At 44.8% G+C, this 20647-nt stretch overlaps 1 protein-coding gene across 5 annotated transcripts in view; it reads right to left on the minus strand.

Moving 5' to 3' along the window:
- Nucleotides 1-20647, minus strand: part of B4GALNT4 (beta-1,4-N-acetyl-galactosaminyltransferase 4) — a 159104-nt gene that overhangs the window by 96473 nt on the left and 41984 nt on the right. The window contains exon 1 of one of the 5 annotated variants that reach the window (XM_083480798.1): nt 16310-16349. The exons of 3 other annotated variants lie outside the window; for them this stretch is intronic. In XM_083480798.1, coding sequence (XP_083336924.1) covers nt 16310-16334 — 25 coding nt within the window. In that variant the 5' untranslated portion in view covers nt 16335-16349. Of the gene's footprint in view, nt 1-14406; nt 14600-16309; nt 16350-20647 lie in introns of those variants that run through there. One more of the 5 variants, XM_083480797.1, reaches the window with a different exon arrangement.

Here is a 20647-nt window from a genome sequence, read left to right on the forward strand (position 1 = left end):
GAATGGCTCCAAGAGATCAGTCCAACTGTTACACCGTGATCTAGATGTCTTTAAACCACACTTCCCCTTTCCCATCTGAAACCACACTTTGATCCCAATTTTAATATCTTTGTTGAGACATAGCCAACGTGGTGACCACTGGATGTTGCTGAACTAGAACTTCCATCATCCCTGGCCACTGCCCATGCTGGCTGGGACTGATGGGAGTTGTAGTCCAGTAAAATCTAGAGGGGGCAGAGTTGCCTGCTTAGACATAACAAACAACAGTGGTCTAAAGAACCCAGGATTGGAGCACTGAAACTGGGAGGAGGGAGGAGGAGTGGGTGAGGCCCAACATTTGCTCTCAGCTTAGAACTATGGTTTTATGTTTCGGACTACAATTTCTATCAGCCCCATCCAACATAACCAACAGGGAGAGGTCTCCATGCGCAGAACTCTCCTCCTGAGAGGCTTACACTCAACTTGTGGATGTTGGAGCATAAGGTGAGGAAGCTATGAGGTCTTGTGGGCAGAGCCAGAAGCATGATCCAATAGTCTCTTCCTATCTAAAAGCTCCATTCTTACAAAATTGTATGAAATCTGAAAGGTCTGGACCACTTAGTCTGCAGAGATTCTGAAGTCATGTGATCTCGGTGGAAAGTCTGAACATGGCATTAACGGAGTCATTTCCATACTCCGTTCCCAAGATTACACTGTTCAATGCAACAAAATCCATTGTTTGTGCCATGACCCCAGTCCAGACTTTAGAAGGGCACGTGCGATTAATTTTTTTAGCATACTATCAATCACAGCATTTCCAATGAGTCCAGACACCCCCACCCACAAAAAAGCTGATTTTTGTACTGTGCTGCATTAGCCTTGTTCCAACTTGGAACTGGACCTCTGCCCTCCCCAGCAAAAGCCACTAGACACACATTATCCAAGAGTCAGGTCCATTTACCTATGTCTCAACCCAAATGGCAGGAGTGTGCAGAAGTATGCAGACTTATTAATGTAAACTGCACTTAAACCGCAAAAGCAAGACTTATAAGTAAATACTCTGGGAAGGATTCGCCTAATGCAGTGTTTCCCAACCGGTGTTCCGCGGCACACTAGTGTGCCGTCAGACACCGGCTGGTGTGCCGTGGGAGGGAGGCGGGCGAGTCGGGCGGCGAGAGGCGGCGGCGGCGAGGATCCGCGTCGAGCCGGGGGCGGCTCCGCGGTGCTGGTGCCGAGCGGCGGGGCAGCGCGCACAAAAGGGAGGAGCGCGAGACAGCGGAGGAGGAGGAGGCCGGCATGTCCGGGCAGCAGCAGCAGCAGCAGCAGCAGCAACTCCCGGCGACGGCTCCTCCTCCGCCCGCTATCGCCGCCACCACCACAACAGCCGCTGCCGCCGTCCCTCAATCCCTCGCTCTGCTGCCTCCTCCCACCCCGGCAAGGGGAAGGGAAAAAAACTTTAACTTTTGTGCGTCCCTCCCGGCGTGACGCTGCGCGCTGACGTCACGGGGCGGGGCTTTAATGGTGGTGTGCCGCGAGATTTTTTCGCGGTAAACAGGTGTGCCGTTGCCCAAAAACGTTTGGGAAACACTGGCCTAATGCACCCTTGTCACTTGTGCAATGGGGCTTTCCCTCCTCTCTTCCCTCCCAAGCACCTCCTGAAATTGGCTCTGGGGGTTACAGGAGAACCTCTGGAACAGCACACGGGGGAAGAGAGTGGGGTGGGGGTCATTCAATCTGGGGGTTGTTCAATCTGGGGGTGGTGCAATATGATTGTAATAGTGCAACACTGAATTCTACCCTTAATATATTTAGCTCCAGCTGTAAATCTTATTTTACAAGTGTGTAATGAAATACTAAAGCACACCATGGGTATCAAAAGTTTGCACTGCACACTTTGGATAAAGAATGGCATGTTTCTTTCATTTATGAGTATTCCCCCCCCATTTTTTAATTAATTTTCCAAAATTTTAAACTAACAAACAAACATAGATCATAACTGTACTTAATCCAATCTTACTAACATTGTTAAGTGACTTCCTCAAATTCCCTTGACTGAATTTCAATATATATTATTGTAACGGTTTTCCAAAACAGAATCTCATAAAATTTACTTAATCCTCTTAACATCTTTGTTTCTTTTCATCTTTGCTTTAAACCTAATATTCTATAACTTCACATATTTAAATCCTTAGCCTATCTATTTTTTGCAAGTATTTCTAATTAATTTATCTTAGCATATTTAAGTAAATAATCTTTGAAGTTCTTCCATTCTTCCTGGTGCTCCTCCTCCTCCTGGTCACGGACTCTTCCAGTCAGGTCTGCTAGCTTTGAAAAGTCTATCATCTTCATCTGCCATTCCTTCATTTATAAGTGCTCTTGGCCACTATCAAAGTCAAAAGAAGCCACCCAAAAGCTGCTGATGACTGTGTAACTGATACTTTGCCTTTGATCAGAGTCTTTCATTATTATTATTTTCTAAAACCACAGTTGCTTATTTTGCATTTTGAACTGTGCAGTAAAAGAATCTGTATTCAAAACCATTTGGTCCATGATGAATTTCACCCTTTCCTTCCCCAACCCATCCAGTTTCAGTTGACTCAGAACTATAGCCTGCTCCCTTTAAATGTCCTCCCCAATGCCTCAACCCAGGATACCCATACCACATAAAACACACAGTCAATGAGCATCTGAAGTGTAGATGGAACTGCAATGCAATCCAGGGTGAGATGATGAGAGTGGCTGCTGTGTGGAAATCCATGAGTCATTTCGAACCTGTCTGAAAACTGAGACACAACTACAGATACAGTGGCTGGGAAACCAGCTGTGGTTAAGCCTACGCATGACAAAGGAAGTTAAGTTTTGTTGACTGATCAGTGAACCCCGTTCACCTGAGCTCCAACAATTTCTATATGGGTAATTTAGGTGATAATGTCACATCTGCAGAAGAAAAAGAAGACATAAGCCCCAGTATCTGCTTATGGAAGAGATCTGCAAACTCCTCCTCATCATCATCCATAGTATAATCTGGGTGTGGGCATTATTTTTAAAAACTCTCATCAAACTTCAAAGAAGTGGACATGGTACCAAGTAAGAAAAGCAGACATCAGAGAAAATCAAAATCAGATAAGACATTTGAATGCCATCCTGTTTATAGAATAAAGATTAAAGCAATTAGTACAAAGCCAACATGCCTGAACCACCTTTTGATCCATTCAGTTAGAATGGCTATATATGGCAAGGAGAAGTTTTGTTTCCTAATCTTTGCAATGTGTGCATTTCAGGGAGGAGGGATGGAATTCCACCTGGGTGAGGTAAGATAGGAAGACCCCCTCCAAGCAGCTGCCATTTGGCTCTTCCTCTCAAATGTCTCCTCCTTTCTGAATGGTCACTATGTAAATCTCATACAGTGGAACCTCGGGTTACGTACCGTCCCCCTTACAAGCACTTCGGGTAACAAGCTCTGCTAACCCGGAAGTAGATGCTCCTGGTAGCGAACCTTGCTCTGGGATGCAAGCAGAAGTAGCATGGCAGTGGGAGGCCCCATTAGTGACAGCGCGCCTCAGGTTAAGAACGGACCTCCAGAACGAATTAAGTTCATAACCAGAGGTACCACTGTACAACAATTTGTAACAGTTGGTACCTGCATCTTCTTATTTTCTTTTTGCCTGCTTTTCCTTTTTTGTCACACCCATTATATCATTTTGTTTTGGATTGTAAATGACTTTGAGCGTACCAATAGAAAAATGTGGTGTTTTTTTTTAAAAAAAATCTATATCTATCTATAGCAGGGATCAGCAAAGTTTTTGTGGCTTGGGCCGGTTCACAGTCCCGCAGACGCCGCAGTGGGCCGGAGTGTGTGTGCGCACACGCACGCATGCGCAAACGCTATTGCTGGTGCTCCTTCTGGCGCAGAGGAGGTGTGGGCAGCTTCCTGCAGCCAATGGGAAGCAGAAAGGTGGTCCCCGCTCTGCTCTGTGCTGGTTTAGCGCAGCGCACAGGGCCTTAGGTTGCCAACCCCTGATCTATAGCTTCTCATTTTGTGATTTCTTACAATGTAGAACTAGCTGGATGCAATGGAAACCGAAAGGGTAACCCATCAGAGAAGCCACAGCAAGTTCAAATAAATCAGGCAACAGATATTTTTTTTAAAAATATCAGATAAGCCTACCCAATGTTGCTTACATTAAATGCAAAGACCATGACTTGCCAATGAGAATTTCAAATAATTCAGCTGTCGTACTAGCAAAAAAATAACTAAGGATACACAATCCAGAAGTTACTTCTTAAAAAAAAAAAGAAATGTGAGAACAGAAATTCGTTAGAGGCAGTGCTTTTTTCTGGGGGTACGAGGGGTACGCATACCCTGAACATTTTGTGAATCTAAGTTTGACCTCATTGAGGGGAAGTGTTTCAATATGAGTAGGAAAATGAGAGTACCTACCCCTAAACATTTTTTCAAAGAAAAAAAAGTACAGGTGTATTTAAAGCTCCCAACTATAAAATTATTAGGTCCTTCTTTTTTATGCCTTTTGTGAACTACAGGAGTGCTATAGCTGCCAGTGCAAAGAAGATGTGGTAGGTTTACAGAAGGTCTCTAACTCAGGCTTCTCAATGTATGCCATAGTCAGTAAAAACAGTGGCAGCGGCATTCCCAAGAGTAGCTAAGGTGGCAGTTTGTCTCACAATGTCCATTCTTGTCCCTAGCCTGCAGAAGAGCAGATCATCACTAGAAGAAGGTGGAAGAGCATACCTCAGGGATGGAAGATCTGTGTCCATCCAGATGTTATTGGACTTCAGCTTCCATCAGCCCTAACCAGCCTGGCCAGCAGTCAGAGAAGATGGAAGTTGCAGTCCAACAACTTATGAAAGTACACAGGTTCCCTATCTGCAGCACACGCAACAGTACAGAATTATTTAAGGCTCTGTGTGATTAACTACAGTGGTACCTCTACTTACAACTGTGATCTGTTTTGGGGTGCCATTCGCACCCCGAAAAGTCCATAAGTAGAGAGTCGCTACTGTGTGTGTGTAAAGTGCAATAGGGTGCTTCTGTGCATGTGGCGAACCTGAAAGCAAACACTTCCAGGTTTGCCACGTTCGTAACCTGAAAATCCGCAACGTGAAGCAAATGTAACACGAGTATGACTGTACTGTATATGGAATCCACCCTTCCTCCCTTCTCCCTGCCCGTCTAAGATGCAGGGTTGCCTCAGTGGCATCCAACACGGACAGCCAAGTTAAGAGCGCACAGCCTTTCATAGCACACTGGCCAGAACTAAATAGGTTTGGTTGTCTTTTTACTTCTCAGTCCAATAAAGGAAAACATTTGGAAGGAGGTTAGTTTGTGCTTCCTCTGGCAATCATCCAGGCATCCTGCAGAGAAAACATGCCTCACACTTTGAGTATCAGCACTGGAACATATTTTGTATTGTTTGTTCACATGGAAATGCAACATTTGCATTAATAATGAATAAAATAAGCACTTTTTGCAACTGGCTGCTTCTCAGTAGTTCAGCGTACTGTTGCTGTATTGGGCATTTTTCAGAATTCCAATTAATAATGGAATAATAATTATAATGAGAATATTTTCATCTCTATCTACTTTTTTCTGCCTCTTGTTCCCCAGCAAGTGAAGGTAGAAGGGAAGAGGGTGAACTGAGATAACTTTAAAAGCACTGCAGCAGTTTCCTTTTAATTACGGGTCCACAAATGCACTCACCAGGTTGCAACTGGCAACTGCATTTTCTCTCTCTCTGACAACACACACACCCTTGTGCTGCAGAGAGGACTGCAAATGAGTGAGAAACCTTGCTCATTCCACCCTTTCAATCTCTAGACGAGGTTTGGGAAGACCAACTGCCTTTATTCCAAGTCAAGCGGGGCGGGGGCAGGAATCCCTCCTGCTCACACTGAGATACGGATAGGCTTGAAAAACAGCAGGATGATCAAAAGATCACACCCTTGCACATACAGTGGTACCTCTAGTTATGAACTTAATTCGTTCTGGAGGTCCGTTCTTAAACTGAAACTGTTCTTAACTAGAGGCGTGCTTTCGGTAATGGGGACTCTTGCTGCCACTGCGCCACCGGCACACGATTTCCGTTCTCATCCTGGGGCAAAGTTCTCAACTCGAGGTAACTCTTCCAGGTTAGTGGAGTTTGTAACCTGAAGCGTTTGTAACTCAAGGTACCACAGTATAGCTAACTCAAAGGTGGAGGACAAGGATGGGGACTTTGCTCCTACAGTTGTGGTGGGCCTTAAGATATGCACCGTAATATTTTTGAAGCTCAGCGTGATATCACAGGCAGAATCTTGCCCCTACACCTCTGGTTTTAACAAACATGTCCATGTTTCCACAGACAAGGCTGAACGAAATGCACAAGCTAAAATTGCTATGAGTTATTTTCCATTGCCATGATCACCCCCATGAGGGGGTAATGCATCAAAGCAATCCAGCATCTCATATATATAAAGGTAAAGGTAAAGGGACCCCTGACCATTAGGTCCAGTCGTAACCGACTCTGGGGTTGCGGTGCTCATCTCGCTTTATTGGCCGAGGGAGCAGGCGTACAGCTTCCGGGTCATGTGGCCAGCATGACTAGCGAACCAGAGCAGCACATGGAAACACCGTTTACCTTCCCGCCAGAGCGGTACCTATTTATCTACTTGCACTTTGATGTGCTTTCGAACTGCAAGGTTGGCAGGAGCAGGGACCGAGCAACGGGAGCTCACCCTGTCGCGGGGATTCGAACCGCCGACCTTCTGATCGGCAAGTCCTAGCCTCTGTGGTTTAACCCACAACGCTACCCGCGCCCCTTCTCATATATATACTCCCTTGCAAAATGCAGAGAAAGTGGTTTCTCCTCTCTCCATAGAAAATTTCTACCTACTTTTTACCCTGGCTTTTCTTTTTTGCTTGCTAATGATGCAGCACTCTCACTTCATAACAACCTCTTCCTTTGATTGGATTTTTTTTGCAGCTGGATTCCCCATGGAGTATTTTCAGAACTGACAATTTGGTGTTTTTCCCTCCCTGAAACCACATGATTATGGTGTTTCCCATTTTGATAGCTCTAAATGAAATTCCATTCATTAATAGGTTATTACACATGTTCAAATAACATCATTTATCATATTCCTTGATGCTTGAAGAAATGAAACCAAGCAATTTCAACCACATGATTCAGATACAAATCCTTTGTTTTCTTCACATACACTCATATCCCCTGGCCTTGATATTAAGGAGCAAGACATTATCCTGAAGACAAAGGCATAGCCCTTCTTTCTGAAAGCTTTTGCAGTAAGGCAGAATTACACACTATGAGGCCAAGTACAAACATCCCAGCCCTGTAATGCTATTCCCTGCCCTATTCTGCCTTCCCACAGTTGGGCTCCAGAAATTTAATTCTGGAGTGAACAGAAAATATTTTATATGAATAAGGCACTCTTTTTGTTATGACAAATGTCAGCAATAGCAACTAACTATAAGAGATCTTTATCCTAGAAGTTTGGGTTACCTACACAACTAAAGTGTTAGGAAGACTATGTTCAAAAAGCCATGGACCTGCTACAAGGGACTCAAAAGGTACATATAAGTTTTCCAGCTAGGACCTCTTATTTACTGTACTCTATGGCCTTGAAAGTTCTCTGAATAATGCTAAGGACAGAAAGACTGGACTCATAATCAGAAGAACTGGAATACTTGTATTATTCTGTAGGATTATATGTTTCTTAGGGAGGGGCATCAGCTTTGTCTGTTTCGCAAATTCTGAGTTGAACAGGGGCAATACAGGTGAGGTTTTCACTTTCCAGAATCAGAATGTTATTAGGAGACGCCCTATTCCCCTCACAGAGCTACAATGCCCACAGTGGTTTAGCAATCAATCTGGGAACTGCAGCTCTGCAAGGGGGTTTCCTAACAAATCTGAGCATCCTTAACAAATTACAGTTCCCAGGATTTTTTACAGTAAGCCGTAACTGTTAAAGTGGTACAATAGTGCTTTAAATGTATGGGACAGTTGTGGCCTCAGTGTGGTGAGGCCACTTTGAATATGGTGTTGCATCTGTCTTCTCCCATTATAAGCCCCTTTTCCCTCCAGGACATTTAGGCACATGGTCACTTTCCAGCCACTATACTGCTCTCAAGTCACACCTTCTTCCTCTTGGAAGAAAATGAATTGCCAAGAATTATTCCCATCCTCTTTCAGGCCTGCACAGTCACCTTATCATCCTGTCAATCACAACACACCAGCTGTTGTTGTTGTTGCTGCTGCTCTCTTTCCCTGAGGCACAGACTACAGCTCTGTCCAATACTGCTAAGAGCGAGATTCCAAATTCTGGGACTTGGAAAGCGAATAGGATAAAAGCTAAGCTGGGTGGAAAAGCGGGAAGATCACAAAGCATTTTAAACTCCATGTGGTGGCATAATCAGCAATCAACACTGGTGCACTTTTTGGAGATTATTGGTGGTAGAGTAGAAGGATAGTCCCTGTGCACGTATAACAAGGTGAAAAGAGAAAGCAGATCCTAAAAATAGGGATAAAATAAGAAAGAGCCTAGTAGATAATAAAAATATCCAGGAATATACACTGCATTAAGATATGCAGCTGTCTTTGGTCATACTAAACTGCTTTAAAATTCTCTCCTCTGGAAACCCCCCCCCCAAAAAAAAATTCCAGCATACTTACCAAACTCCAAGGATTATTTGGGGGAAGCCATGACAGTTAAATTGATATAGAAAGATGTATCAGTCCGTAGTGCAGAAATGCCATTATGACAGCATTGCCAGATGCATCTTTAGCGGGGGGATGTTCAAGAGACACCAGAAGGTAAAGGTCAAGAATATGAAGATAAGGCAAGCAGTCCCAAGTCCAGAACAGGGACTGTTTTCAAATCAAGGGCAACATTCTGTTCTGGGCAACCTTCTTGCAGCCACAGGCCAGAGGTGGGCAGGATCAGAATCAAAAGTGGACAAGGCAACAAATGTGAATTAGAAAGGCTAGTTTCTACACATACACACACTTCTCTGTCCTCCATCAAGGCAAGGTAAAGGGACCCCTGACCATTAGGTCCAGTCGTGGCTGACTCTGGGGTTGCGGCGCTCATCTCGCTTTATTGCCCGAGGGAGCCGGCGTACAGCTTCCAGGTCATGTGGCCAACATGACTAAGCCGCTTCTGGCGAACCAGAGCAGCGCACGGAAACGCCGTTTACCTTCCCGCCAGAGGGCTACCTATTCATCTACTTGCACTTTGATGTGCCTTTGAACTGCTAGGTTGGCAGGAGCAGGGACCGAGCAACAGGAGCTCACCCCGTCGCAGGGATTCAAACCACCGACCTTCTGATTGGCAAGTACTAGGCTCTGTGGTTTAACCCACAGCGCCACCCGCATCCCACCCATCAAGGCAAACAAAAGGCATAATTAAGGACACATTACAGCCAGGAAAAACAAAAGAGAATACTCAAGGAAGATGGGAAGTAGAGCCTGCGCTAGGCTGGATCCTTCAGAGACTGGCATCTCTCTGAAGTGCAGTGGATGGGAACAATTATTAAGCTTGGACTGCAAGTTTCTGCTTTCCTAGCTGCCTCTTTAAAAAAAGAAAGAAATTGCCCCCGGAAGAGAAACTTGAAGAAAGTTTCTTGTGACAAACATTTTTTTAGTGGTCAAATAAGAGTTGTATACTTTTTGTGAAAGAGTGTGTTAAGAACTCTTTGGGGGGGAAAGGAGGGCAGATCTGCCAAGTTCCTGCAGCTACCTACACACTCCAATCCTCTCTAAAGGGAGTGCCAGTCTCGTTCTCATCAGAGTGGAAGGGAAAAGACTGACCAGTCTAAAGACAGTTCTACCCAAAGGCAAAGCCAGGTGGGAACCCCCAAGGAGGAGAATGGCTTGAGGTTTGATGCTATTTTAAGCACCACATCGCTGGGGAGAATGAAGTCAACGCAAGGAGCCAGCTGGCCACCTGCTTAAAGACATATGAGAGAAAGAGGTGCAAAGACGCAGGGATCTAAAGTGACCTCTTGGATGCATCTTGACATCCCACTCACCCCGCTGGGAAATAAAACTCTCCTTTTCCCTGAACCATGCAGGGCAAAGCTCTGAGGAAGGGAAGGTGGAGAGCCCTGAGCCCAGCTTGGTCCAAGAAGGTAGAGGGAACGAAATGTTACAGGTGTGTCACAAAACTAGCGAATGCCTCCTCCCAGCAAGTAGGAAATGGGAGTCATTACAAGACTATTTACAAGCTAGGGTTTGTAGCTGCTCACTGGGGTTTGTGAAGGCCAGTCCTGTGCAAAAGGGAGAGGTTAATGTGTGTCCTGATGCCTTTCTCAATGTAATCTAACACACACAAACCTGGTAACACATTTATGCAAAAAAATTTACCTTCTCCCCCCCCCCCCAGTTGTTCCTATTGCTAGATACAACAGAAAGTGGAATTTCCGTATCTTCAGCAGGTAAGGAAAAGAAAATACCGTATTTTTCGCCCTATAGAACGCACTTTTTCCCCTCCGAAAATGAAGGGGAAATCTGGGTGCGTCCTATGGGGCGAATGCAGGCTTTTGCTGAAGCTTGGAGAGTGAGAGGGGTCGGTGCGCACCAACCCCTCTTGCTCTCCAGGCTTCAGGAAGACATCCGCAGCCTAGGCAGCCCTGCGGGAGTTTCCGCAGGGCTGTCTAGGCTGCGGATAGCAGCCTGCTTCCCGGAGCGCCGGGCGCGCTGAAAGCAGAGCACCCCTTGCGCCGGGCAGACATCCGCAGCGTGGGGAGCCCTGCAGGAGTTCCCCGCAGGGCTCCCCACGCTGCGGATAGCAGCCTGCCACCCGGCGTGAGGGGCACCCTGAAGCAGAGCGCCCCTCGCGCCAGGCAGACATCCGCAGCGTGGGGAGCCCTGCAGGAGTTCCCCGCAGGGCTCCCCACGCTGCGGATAGCAGCCTGCCGCCCGGCGCGAGGGGCGCCCTGAAACAGAGCGCCCCTCGCACAGGGCAGACATCCGCAGCGTGGGGAGCCCTGCAGGAGTTCCCCGCAGGGCTCCCCACGGTGCGGATAGCAGCCTGCCACCCGGTGCGCGAGGCGCAGAGTGCCCCGCACACCGGGCAGACATCGGCCAGCCCCACAAGCTTGGGGGACAGCAGGGAGGCGCAGCGCCGCCATCCCGCTGTTCCTCAACCTGTTTCGGTTTCCCCGACCTGGTTTGGGGGGGGGGAAATAAAGGAAATTTTTTCCCCTTTATTTCCCCCCCAAAAAAGCTAGGTGCGTCCTATGGGACGGAGCGTCCTATGGGACAAAAAATACGGTACTCAGCAGCTTCTCCTTGTAACTGCTGCAGCAGTAGGGATAGTTAGAATTCTAACTTCTGTGCAAGACACTAAAACTGCAGTTGCACCCATTTGCAATATTGATTGCGTGAACATATTGTATATTTGTGCACATCCAATCCAAAATAAATCTGTGGAATTGCAAGAATAGCAGGTGCAACTATCTACTGGCCTTTCAAAAAGAGTTGAAAGTGAGACTGGAGCAGGGCAATTACACAGGCACACCAAGGGCAATGAAATTCACAAGTGGCTGGCAGGGCCAGCCCAATACATCTACATCAGGATCTAATGCCCCTGTGGATCCTGTTGCCCTTGTCTCACATTGGGGCCGGCCCTGGTAGCCAGAGTTAGTCGTGCTAGTCACCATTACTCATTCATGAAGTATGCGCCCCACATTCATTTTTTCTAGGTGCCAAGCTGAAGCAGGCAAATTGGAACCTCCCGAGAATCAGAACATTTTCCAACACCAAATACTAGATATAACTAGTGCAGATGGGCATTACAAATATATGGATATACAGTAAATAACTACCATAGTCAAGAGCTACTGTCATTAACAGACAATAAGGATGAGGAAGATTCCCCCCCCCCAAAAAAAGATCTCAACAGTATTGGAATTTCATACACTGACAATACCTATTTTCAAATTTAGTGAATATAGGCCAACATTCTGAACTGGTCATAATGCCGTTTTATTTTCTGTTGTAGACTCTTGACTGTAAGCAGAGGAAAACAAGGATGTAGAGGAAGCTTTTGAAAACTATTGTTGAACCTAGGAATTCACACATTCAGCTGGTTAATCTCCCCCCTCCCCAATCATTTTTCAATTTTACAACAAATATAGTGATATCCAAATTTGAAAATACAAATCCCTTCCCCTGCCCCACTTCTCTGCAAAGAATCAATTGCCTTGGAATCCTTGCTTATTCTTATCTTTTCTATTAATAGCACAAAACCTACTGGATATCTTCAAAAATATCCTTATTTTCCAAAAAGTTCATCTGGGTACCAACAATTTACCTTTTAATGAGCATTCAACACAATTTGTTTGGTGGAGATATTAAGAGGTTGTTGTCTATTTAATGAACATTTATCCTGATTTGTTTGTGGGGAGATTTAGACACAGTTGCATCAAGCAAGGGTTAATCCCACATTTCCCCATCACCTTTCTTACCATAAAAAGTCTGACCTTTTGGGGAAGCAGGTTTGTTGCGCAAGAGCTCCAAGTCAGCTTTAATTGCACAGCCTAAATTATCCCACCCGAAAACAGTGACACTGGAAGTATCCAGAGTCTTAGTTTCATGGTCAGACTATGGAAAGAGTGAGAACACCGTATGGTGGATGGTGAGGAGGACATAAATCTACATTTAATCAAAAAAGGAGAGAGAGGGGAAAACAAGTAATAAACTCGATTAACAATATAATTAGAGCAATAAAACAGGGCAATCAAACAGTGAGCAACAGGCCAATGAAGGGCCATAAAATTAAACTCATTAGTGATCTTTGAGTGCCTCGTATTATGGCATTCTCCGCTGGAGAAAATGGCAAACTGCAACTGCAAACCCACACAAAGAAACTTCAGGGCAAGTGCAAGTGCAAGCATCAGAGGAGTGACACCCCCCCCCAATTGCCCTGGGTACTGCCCTGGCCCTGGGAACAGAAGTCAGCTTTCACAATAGACCCTGTAAAAATTCAGAGATGTTAGGTACCAAGTCACTGTCCTGATGACTAGCAGCAGGAAAGATGCTGGGATGATTGGCTGGGCAGAGAGGCTCCCTTGCTAAGGCATGAACAAAAGGTGAGAGCAAATGAGCCAAAGCAGCAACGGGCTGTTTACAAATACGCAATTACTTCCAATGTCAGAAAGTACTGACTTTTTTGGGAGGGGGGTGCTCTGCAATAAAGGGACCAAATTCAGCCCCACTCAATACTGGCGAAATGCCCATATACTTTTGCCTGATAACCTATCTTGCCAGGCTGCTAAGCTTTTAATAGGAAAACATTATCGGCAGACAGGTACCAAGCTTTTAGTTTCTTGAGAGAAGGAAGGGGGGTACCAGAAAACAATGGACAGAAAGCACTAGCTTTCTTCTTGCTTTAAGCTCCAAACACAGGTGCTTTACGGGCTGCTGTCTTCAAAATCAGCACCCTTTGTTGACGCAAACTCTTCTTAGCTCTGAATCATTCTGCTACCAAGGGCCTCCTTTTCTAAGAAGAGTCATCCCAGAACAGCAATCTTATTAGTCTGCAGCAGCAGTACAAAGGCAAAAGCTGGCATGACACCTTCGGGACCAATTTGTTTATTCTTGTAGGCTGTTGGCCATAAAAATGCACAGCACTTGATCTAATGTGTGGTGTTCAATAGCCAATAGTGCAATATAAATGCAAATTCTAACTTGTAGCTAACAGGGAACGGAGGATACACTAAAGGGAATCCAGCTTGGGGGAGGGGGGTAAATACATAAACCAGGGGGTTGCCAACTGTTTTTGACTAGTGGACACACTTCACATTTTGAGAAAGTGCTGAGGGAATCCATCACAAAATGGCTGCCGTGGGATGTGACATAATAGAAAATGGCTGCCAAGGGCAGCATAGTATAGCACAAACTTGAGAGACACAACCACCCCCCACAACTTTATGCTTGCCATCACTATGCCTTGATTATGGAGATCGCACACAGATGCTGTCCAATAGCAAGCACTCCTCAGTACCAGAAAAAATATACAAGGTAGCCACAACACTCACATTCAAGGAAAAAACTTCAAAGGTAACTGCACATTTTACCACATAACTTTCTAGAAGGGATAAAAAAATGCTTTTTTATTTAAAAAGAAATGAAAACTGAGTGTCTGGTGCTCCTGCCTAGAGGCACCACTGAAAGCCTTCATGGACCAGGAACTCCCTGCTCCAAAGGCAACAAGACTCAGCCTCCACACTTCTGAATTTAAAATTCAGACGCAAGAATCTGTTTCAGCTTAGTTCACTTGAGTTCCAAGACAGGAACTGAACAGGTTGCACAATGTCACCCTCTCATCGAACCCTCCAGCCCCTCGCTCACGTGTGCTTTTGACAGAACAGACCATGTACCAGTCTGAGTGCCGTTGTCTGATCCTTACCTCTAACCTCCAAGGGGCTCTCCTTTTCCAGAGCACCCTCAGACATGGCTAAAAGAAGCAGCCATCAGAAGCACTCTTCAGTCTGAAGAAGCGTACAAAGGAGAGGTGCTGCCGCTTTGTTCAGTAACAAGCCTAAGGCTGTGCAGCTCCAGAGTGGTGGCGGCACAGCACGGCAACAAAAAGCCCAAGGATATGTCTGCCTGCTTCCTTTCAGCTAGTCTCTTATTACCCCAGTGCTCACCTGTGCGTAATTCCTGTACATATAGCCTTCCACACTTGTGGTTTGTGGGCGGTAGCGGGGTGTGTGTGTGTCAGTGTTGCTTTGACTTCTGAAGACAAGGCTGCACAGCTTGTGACTGACTATTGATGGAGTGTGCGCCAATGTCTAGGGCAATGGGCATGACTGTGGGGTGTGTACAAAGGAGGTGATTTCTTCTCTAACTTTCCTGTTTTTTGCTCTTTGAATTCCTTTACTGGAAGAGCTTGCTTTCTCCCTTTTCTACATGGGACAGTTTAAATTGGGAGAAGGAAATTAAAGTTGTACACCTTCAAAGTTTATGTCAGGACTGAGCATTACAAGCAGAGAGACAAGAGGTAACAGAGCATGCTTGTGGCAGCAAACAAAGAGACATGCTGTCAAATTTTCAGTCGTGTTTGCCTTGCGATACCAAGCAAAGAGAAATGAAAGGATAGAGAAAGAAGGATTCCCTGCCTCCATCTCATCTAATGTCGTGGGCTAGCCCCAAACAAGAGGGGGGACAAGCAGCAGAGAACTCAGGAACTTTGTTCAGTGTAGCCTCCTTGCAAGAGGGGGGAGGGGGAGTCTGTTTTTGTCTTCCAGAGAAGACTTAAAGCTGTAGGTAACATGGAACTGGTTGAGAGGCAACTATGCTGGAAAGGAGACATCCTGGGTGAATGGTGCACAGAATGAACCCAAAGAGTTGTGGTCAATGAGAAGCAGATGAGCAAAGGTGGATCCAAGCCTAGCTGGGAGGAAATTTCAGCCTCTCCCCAAAGGTGTCAGAGGACTTAAAATTAAGCTAGCTGTGTCTGCATTATGTGCAGCAGTAATTAATAGTAGAGCTGGGCAAATTCTGGTTAGCAAGCACGTTCCAGTAATAATTCCCATAAGAGGACAGCCTTCGTTCACTGCTAATGCTACCCCATCACCACCTATGCCTGCACAGGAGATTAGAGCAGAATGACACTCATATCATGAATGAACTTGAAGAGCAAGAGCACTTTGCCAAGCCTGCCGCTTCAATAATGATGATAATGATAATGATAATGATAATGATAATAATATAATTTATTATTTATACCCTGCCCATCTGGCTGGGTTTCCCCAGCAACTCTGGGTGGCTTCCAACAGAATTAAAAGCACAACAAAACATCAAACATTAAAAACTTCCCTAAACACACATGCAACACACAAACACATTTACCAGCTAGTTCCTCAGAGGTATCTCTAAGTTCAAAAAAAGGAACACATAAAACACTTCCAGTCAGGGTAATTTGGTTGTGTACTTTTTGACATTTTGTTTATTGTTTGTGAGCACCCTTGTTATGTTTGCAGTTATGTAATTTTTTTTATATGTTGTAAACCATCTTGAGTATGGTTTTATCTTTGGAAAACACAGATACAAATAAAACAATTGATTGATAACAAACTGGGTTAGTAAGGAGTTAACAACAACAAACCAAAACAGTTAACAGCAGAAAGCCTTAAAAGTTGCAAAAGATTGAAATAAGGGAAATGCAAAAGTCCATCATTTTTGGTGATGGCAGAGAACTTAACACAAAAACTATAAAGGACAAAATAAAAATGACAATAGTGTTGCAACTTGATATCAGATACCAACTAAATAAGATCACAATATGCGCTCACCCATGCAGTACGTACCGATTTGGAACTTGTGATTCCCCATAGGGTTGGAAATCAAATGCTCCACATTTTCTACAGCTTGTCTGAGGTCTGGGATAGCTTCACTTGACTAAAGGGATGGATCTCCTGACATTTAACTCTGGACATTAAGTCTGGCCTGAGGTGCACTGTGAAATATCAGAGCAGCACCTGAACCAATCCTATCATCAGCACTCGACCAGCTATGCACCAGGGTCCAAAAGGAGGCAAACGTCTTATACCTAATAACTTCTCTCATACAACTCAGGCCAATTATTTATGGCCCAGTGAACAGGCTCTCTCATCTACCATGGCAGGAAAGTAAATAAATGAAGGTTAACATCCCTGGCAAACTCATTTGATACACTGCATTGGTGGTGATGGCAATGGAAAGAACAGGCTTAATAAAGCATTTTTACACCACATAAACTGTATTTTATGCATGTTTGCCTCCTCATACCACCAAGACTAAGAGGCAGAAGGTCTCTGGGGGTTCTCAGTAAAATGTCTCCATCACAGAAGGGAAGCAGCAGCTAATAACCACGACTCAAAGCCAGTGTCTTATTTTAGCTGCACTGTCGGGCTCGCAGTACTTTCGGGCGAGAAAAAGAGGTCTTCAGAGGCCTGCTAAATATTCATGGGCTCCAATGACGAAACCTCACCTAACTCAGCCTGGTTCATATGGAAGGAAATAAACTCTCCATTTATTCTCCCATTCCTCCTTTGCTGTAAAAAGAAAAAGAAAGTGTGTCCATTTATTCCCCGCCCTCTAATGTGATGGGCAGTAAAAATGACAGATGGTGACTATGAGAATAGCTCATGCTCTGAAACACTGAAGCAGGTGTTTCTGAAGAGAAGTAATACAAGATTTAACTTCTCCTTGGGCCTCCTCTCAAGCCTTCCCTCAATCTAATCCAATTGGGAAGAGGGATGTATTTTGGTTGTTTTAAGAAGTGGCAAGTACAATGTGCTCACTATTTCCGAGCCCAGAGTGGGCAACATCTGGTCCATGGGCCCAATTAGGCCCCCCAAATCTCAAAGGTGGGCCTGCCAGAGCAAACCTGTCACCCCACTCCTAGTGCACCAGCTAATTGGGCTCCAATCCTCCCACGCCCATCCGCAAAGTATTTGTTCACCGTTCGGAAAAAAGGAATGATTTTATCCAGTAGATTGTGTTTTTTCTTTCATCCACTCAGGAAACATAAGCTGCCTCCTTCCTTAATGTCCCTGAGGGAAGATATATGAGAGGGAGAGAGCCATGAGGGAGAAGGTGGTTTGTGTTTCCTATGTGGGTGAGTAGACTCAGTCACCTATGCTATGTCTTGGTTATAACTGGGAAGCTTTGGCCAGTTCTTTCTTACTGAATGAGCCAGTGTGAAAAGCCATCATAGTCCGCCGACTAGAGTGTAATGAACAACCTGGGGTCCATGGACCCTCTCTGCCAAAAGAGCCACTGGCAATGGCCACCTCACACAGCGCTTCAAGGCACACCATGTGATTAAGACTGTAGGAGACTTTCTACATTAAATGTGCCATTAAAAATTATAAAGAGAAGCAGAAAAGAGGCTCACATGGATGAAACATTAAAATACCTGCCCTTCGTGGATCATCATTGAACCATATACAGTGGTACCTCGGGTTAAGAACTTAATTCGTTCTGGAGGTCTGTTCTTAACCTGAAACTGTTCTTAACCTGAAGCACCACTTTAGCTAATGGGGCCTCCTGCTGCTGCTGCGCCGCCACTGCACGATTTCTATTCTCATCCTGAAGCAAAGTTCTTAACCCGAGGAAATATTTCTGGGTTAGCAGAGTCTGTAACCTGAAACGTATGTAACCTGAAGCATATGTAACCCGAGGTACCACTGTACCAGGTCCCTTCCAACTCTACAATTCTATGAAGGTGGCCATTCTAAAGAACATGGCGTGGGTGGTTCTTCATAAAATGCTCCCCAGATTCCCTGATGCAATAGGAGTATTCACACTTCAGGGAATCAGGGAATCAGTTAGCACACATATGGAAAAAAAATTTAGATCCTGGACAGACAAAGGTTCCCCTGGGAACTGAGGGGTAGTTACAGTCCATTGGTGTGCCTGAGGACCACCCTGCTCAGTAACAGACATCCAAAGCCCCTTCTCTCATCCAGCAGAGATTATGAATGGTCTTCCTGCCTAGAACAGCCTTGCCACCTTCTTATTTGCTCACCATGGCAAATAAGACACTGGAGATTGTACACAGAACCTCCTTTTTTGTTTACTTTATTTCGAAAGTAAATGCAAAATAATCCTGAATTAAATGAGGGCTGTAGCACTGCGGAAGGAGAACTTAACCCCTTCCCCAGCACTGCTTTCCTGATCTAAATCCACCCACATTACTATTTGACCTTTGGGATAAACATGGGGTATGTGTATGTTCTCCCTAATGGAGGTAGTGGCAGAATTTTAAAAACCACCCCCTTGTACTTTAACTTCAAGACAATTCATGGCAACCTCTTTTGATATTAAAAGAAATTAAAGAGAGATGTGAAATCCAAATAGATTTTTCAACAGCTCATCTAGTTTAGCCCAAAGATAATTCTGAATTTGTGGCCAAGCTCCAAGCTCCATCTTGGCCTCTTATCACCAAACATGACACAAGTTTATGTGTTCAAGAATCAAAGCACATTCCCATAAATTGAATTCCTAATCCATGGAAGATCAAATTTTCAAGAGTTCCATGAAAAGACTTCAGTTGTGGTGCCAAAGCTATGGAACACTCCCCCCCACCCCCATTATTAAACCTTTGCTTTGTAGCTTCTGGCACAGTTAAGATTTTCCCATATGTTTTCAATTAGCAACATAAAGCAATCTTTTGCATATTAGAAGTAAGCCCAATGGTGTGAAATGGAGCTTACTACCAGGTAAACTATGTATGTCTATAGTCTTAATCTTTCTGAGTTTAAATTAAGTTTCTTTTTGTCAGGTTTGTAGGATTCAAAATTACATGTTGAGACAATCTTGCTTCCAACCTATTGGGCTATATTTATTAGTGGGAACTTTTTGCTGCATAAGGGATTTTTACTGACATTATTTGATCTTGTGTAATTGTACAGCACATACTAGGAACTATAATATTTACAATGTATGTTTCCCGCTTACACAACACTGTTAAGGGAAGGATAGGTGCTATGACAAACTTGGGTTTACAGCTGAAAACAGCAGCCCTGCTTCTGATGTCTCCTTTTTCCACACAGATATGGAAATGTGTGATGTGAGAGCCACACTTTGTGAATATCCCCAAACAAAATGCACCAAGCTTTTTTCTTTGTGGGGGGAGAACTTACATGATGTGATGACATCAGATCACACATTTCTGTAACTACTCAGATTTTTTTTGGGGGGGGGCTCAGTATGGGACAGTTCTTTCCACAGCACTTTCTGAGCATATAGAATAGTTTGCATTTTGTCTCATCAATCCACACAGCTACCCCCCTTTTTTGTATCATGCCAACTAATGGGAGAGCAAGATTTCCTTCCAAAATGGCTAGGCAATTCATCTTAACCTAGGTCCAAAACCAGCACTTTATCTGCTTTCTATTATAGTAACGGTTGTGCAGATCGACTTTTACACACAGCATCACTTTCCTTATACACCATACAAAGAAAGCATCTCAAATTTTCCAGCTCCCTAGCCAAAGAAAGGATCCTTGAAAGGCCGGCAGGGGCAGGATTACATATGTTCTGAGAAGCTCAGAACCATTTCCCCCCCTCCCCCCAACCAATTTTGCTTATTGAAAAAAATATAAGCTTTTGTCCTCTTGGCTCACACTTTCAATGTATGAAAAACAGTCCTCAGAGTGTTGTGACAGCACAGTGATGTATGGCTAATGCAGGCCATAGGGGTTGGAGGGATAATTACCTCTGCATCTCGCTGGCTGGCAGACATCAAATACTTTTCTAGACATTTAGCAGAGACACCAATTAATCCGAGTCCTTGCTAGACAGCCCCAGAGCCTCAGCAGCTTCATCCACGAAGGCATGATAAAGTGAGTGTCAAAAGTCTGGCACTTGCGTTCTGGGGCCAGAGTGCACTTCACTTTCGCCACCCCTTAGCAGGAAGGGAGCCCATTTCTGTCAGCATAACAAGACTAATAAAGATGTTTCTAGGAGCAGGTTCTTATATTTTCTCAACAGCACAGAAGCTTGTCCATTTCCCCAGGTCAGGAAGGCGAGAGTTTGGATGAGAGCCAGTGCATCAGCAACGAAGCAGCTCAGGCTGGGAGCTTACATAGGAACTAGTGATCCACCCTTTCCTGGCACTCCTGATTGGAGCAGGTGCTTCCCTCTCCTCCTGAGTAACC

The sequence above is a fragment of the Podarcis liolepis genome (genome assembly GCF_965112155.1).
Source record: "Podarcis liolepis genome assembly, chromosome: 1".
Taxonomy (NCBI): Eukaryota; Metazoa; Chordata; class Lepidosauria; order Squamata; family Lacertidae; genus Podarcis; species Podarcis liolepis.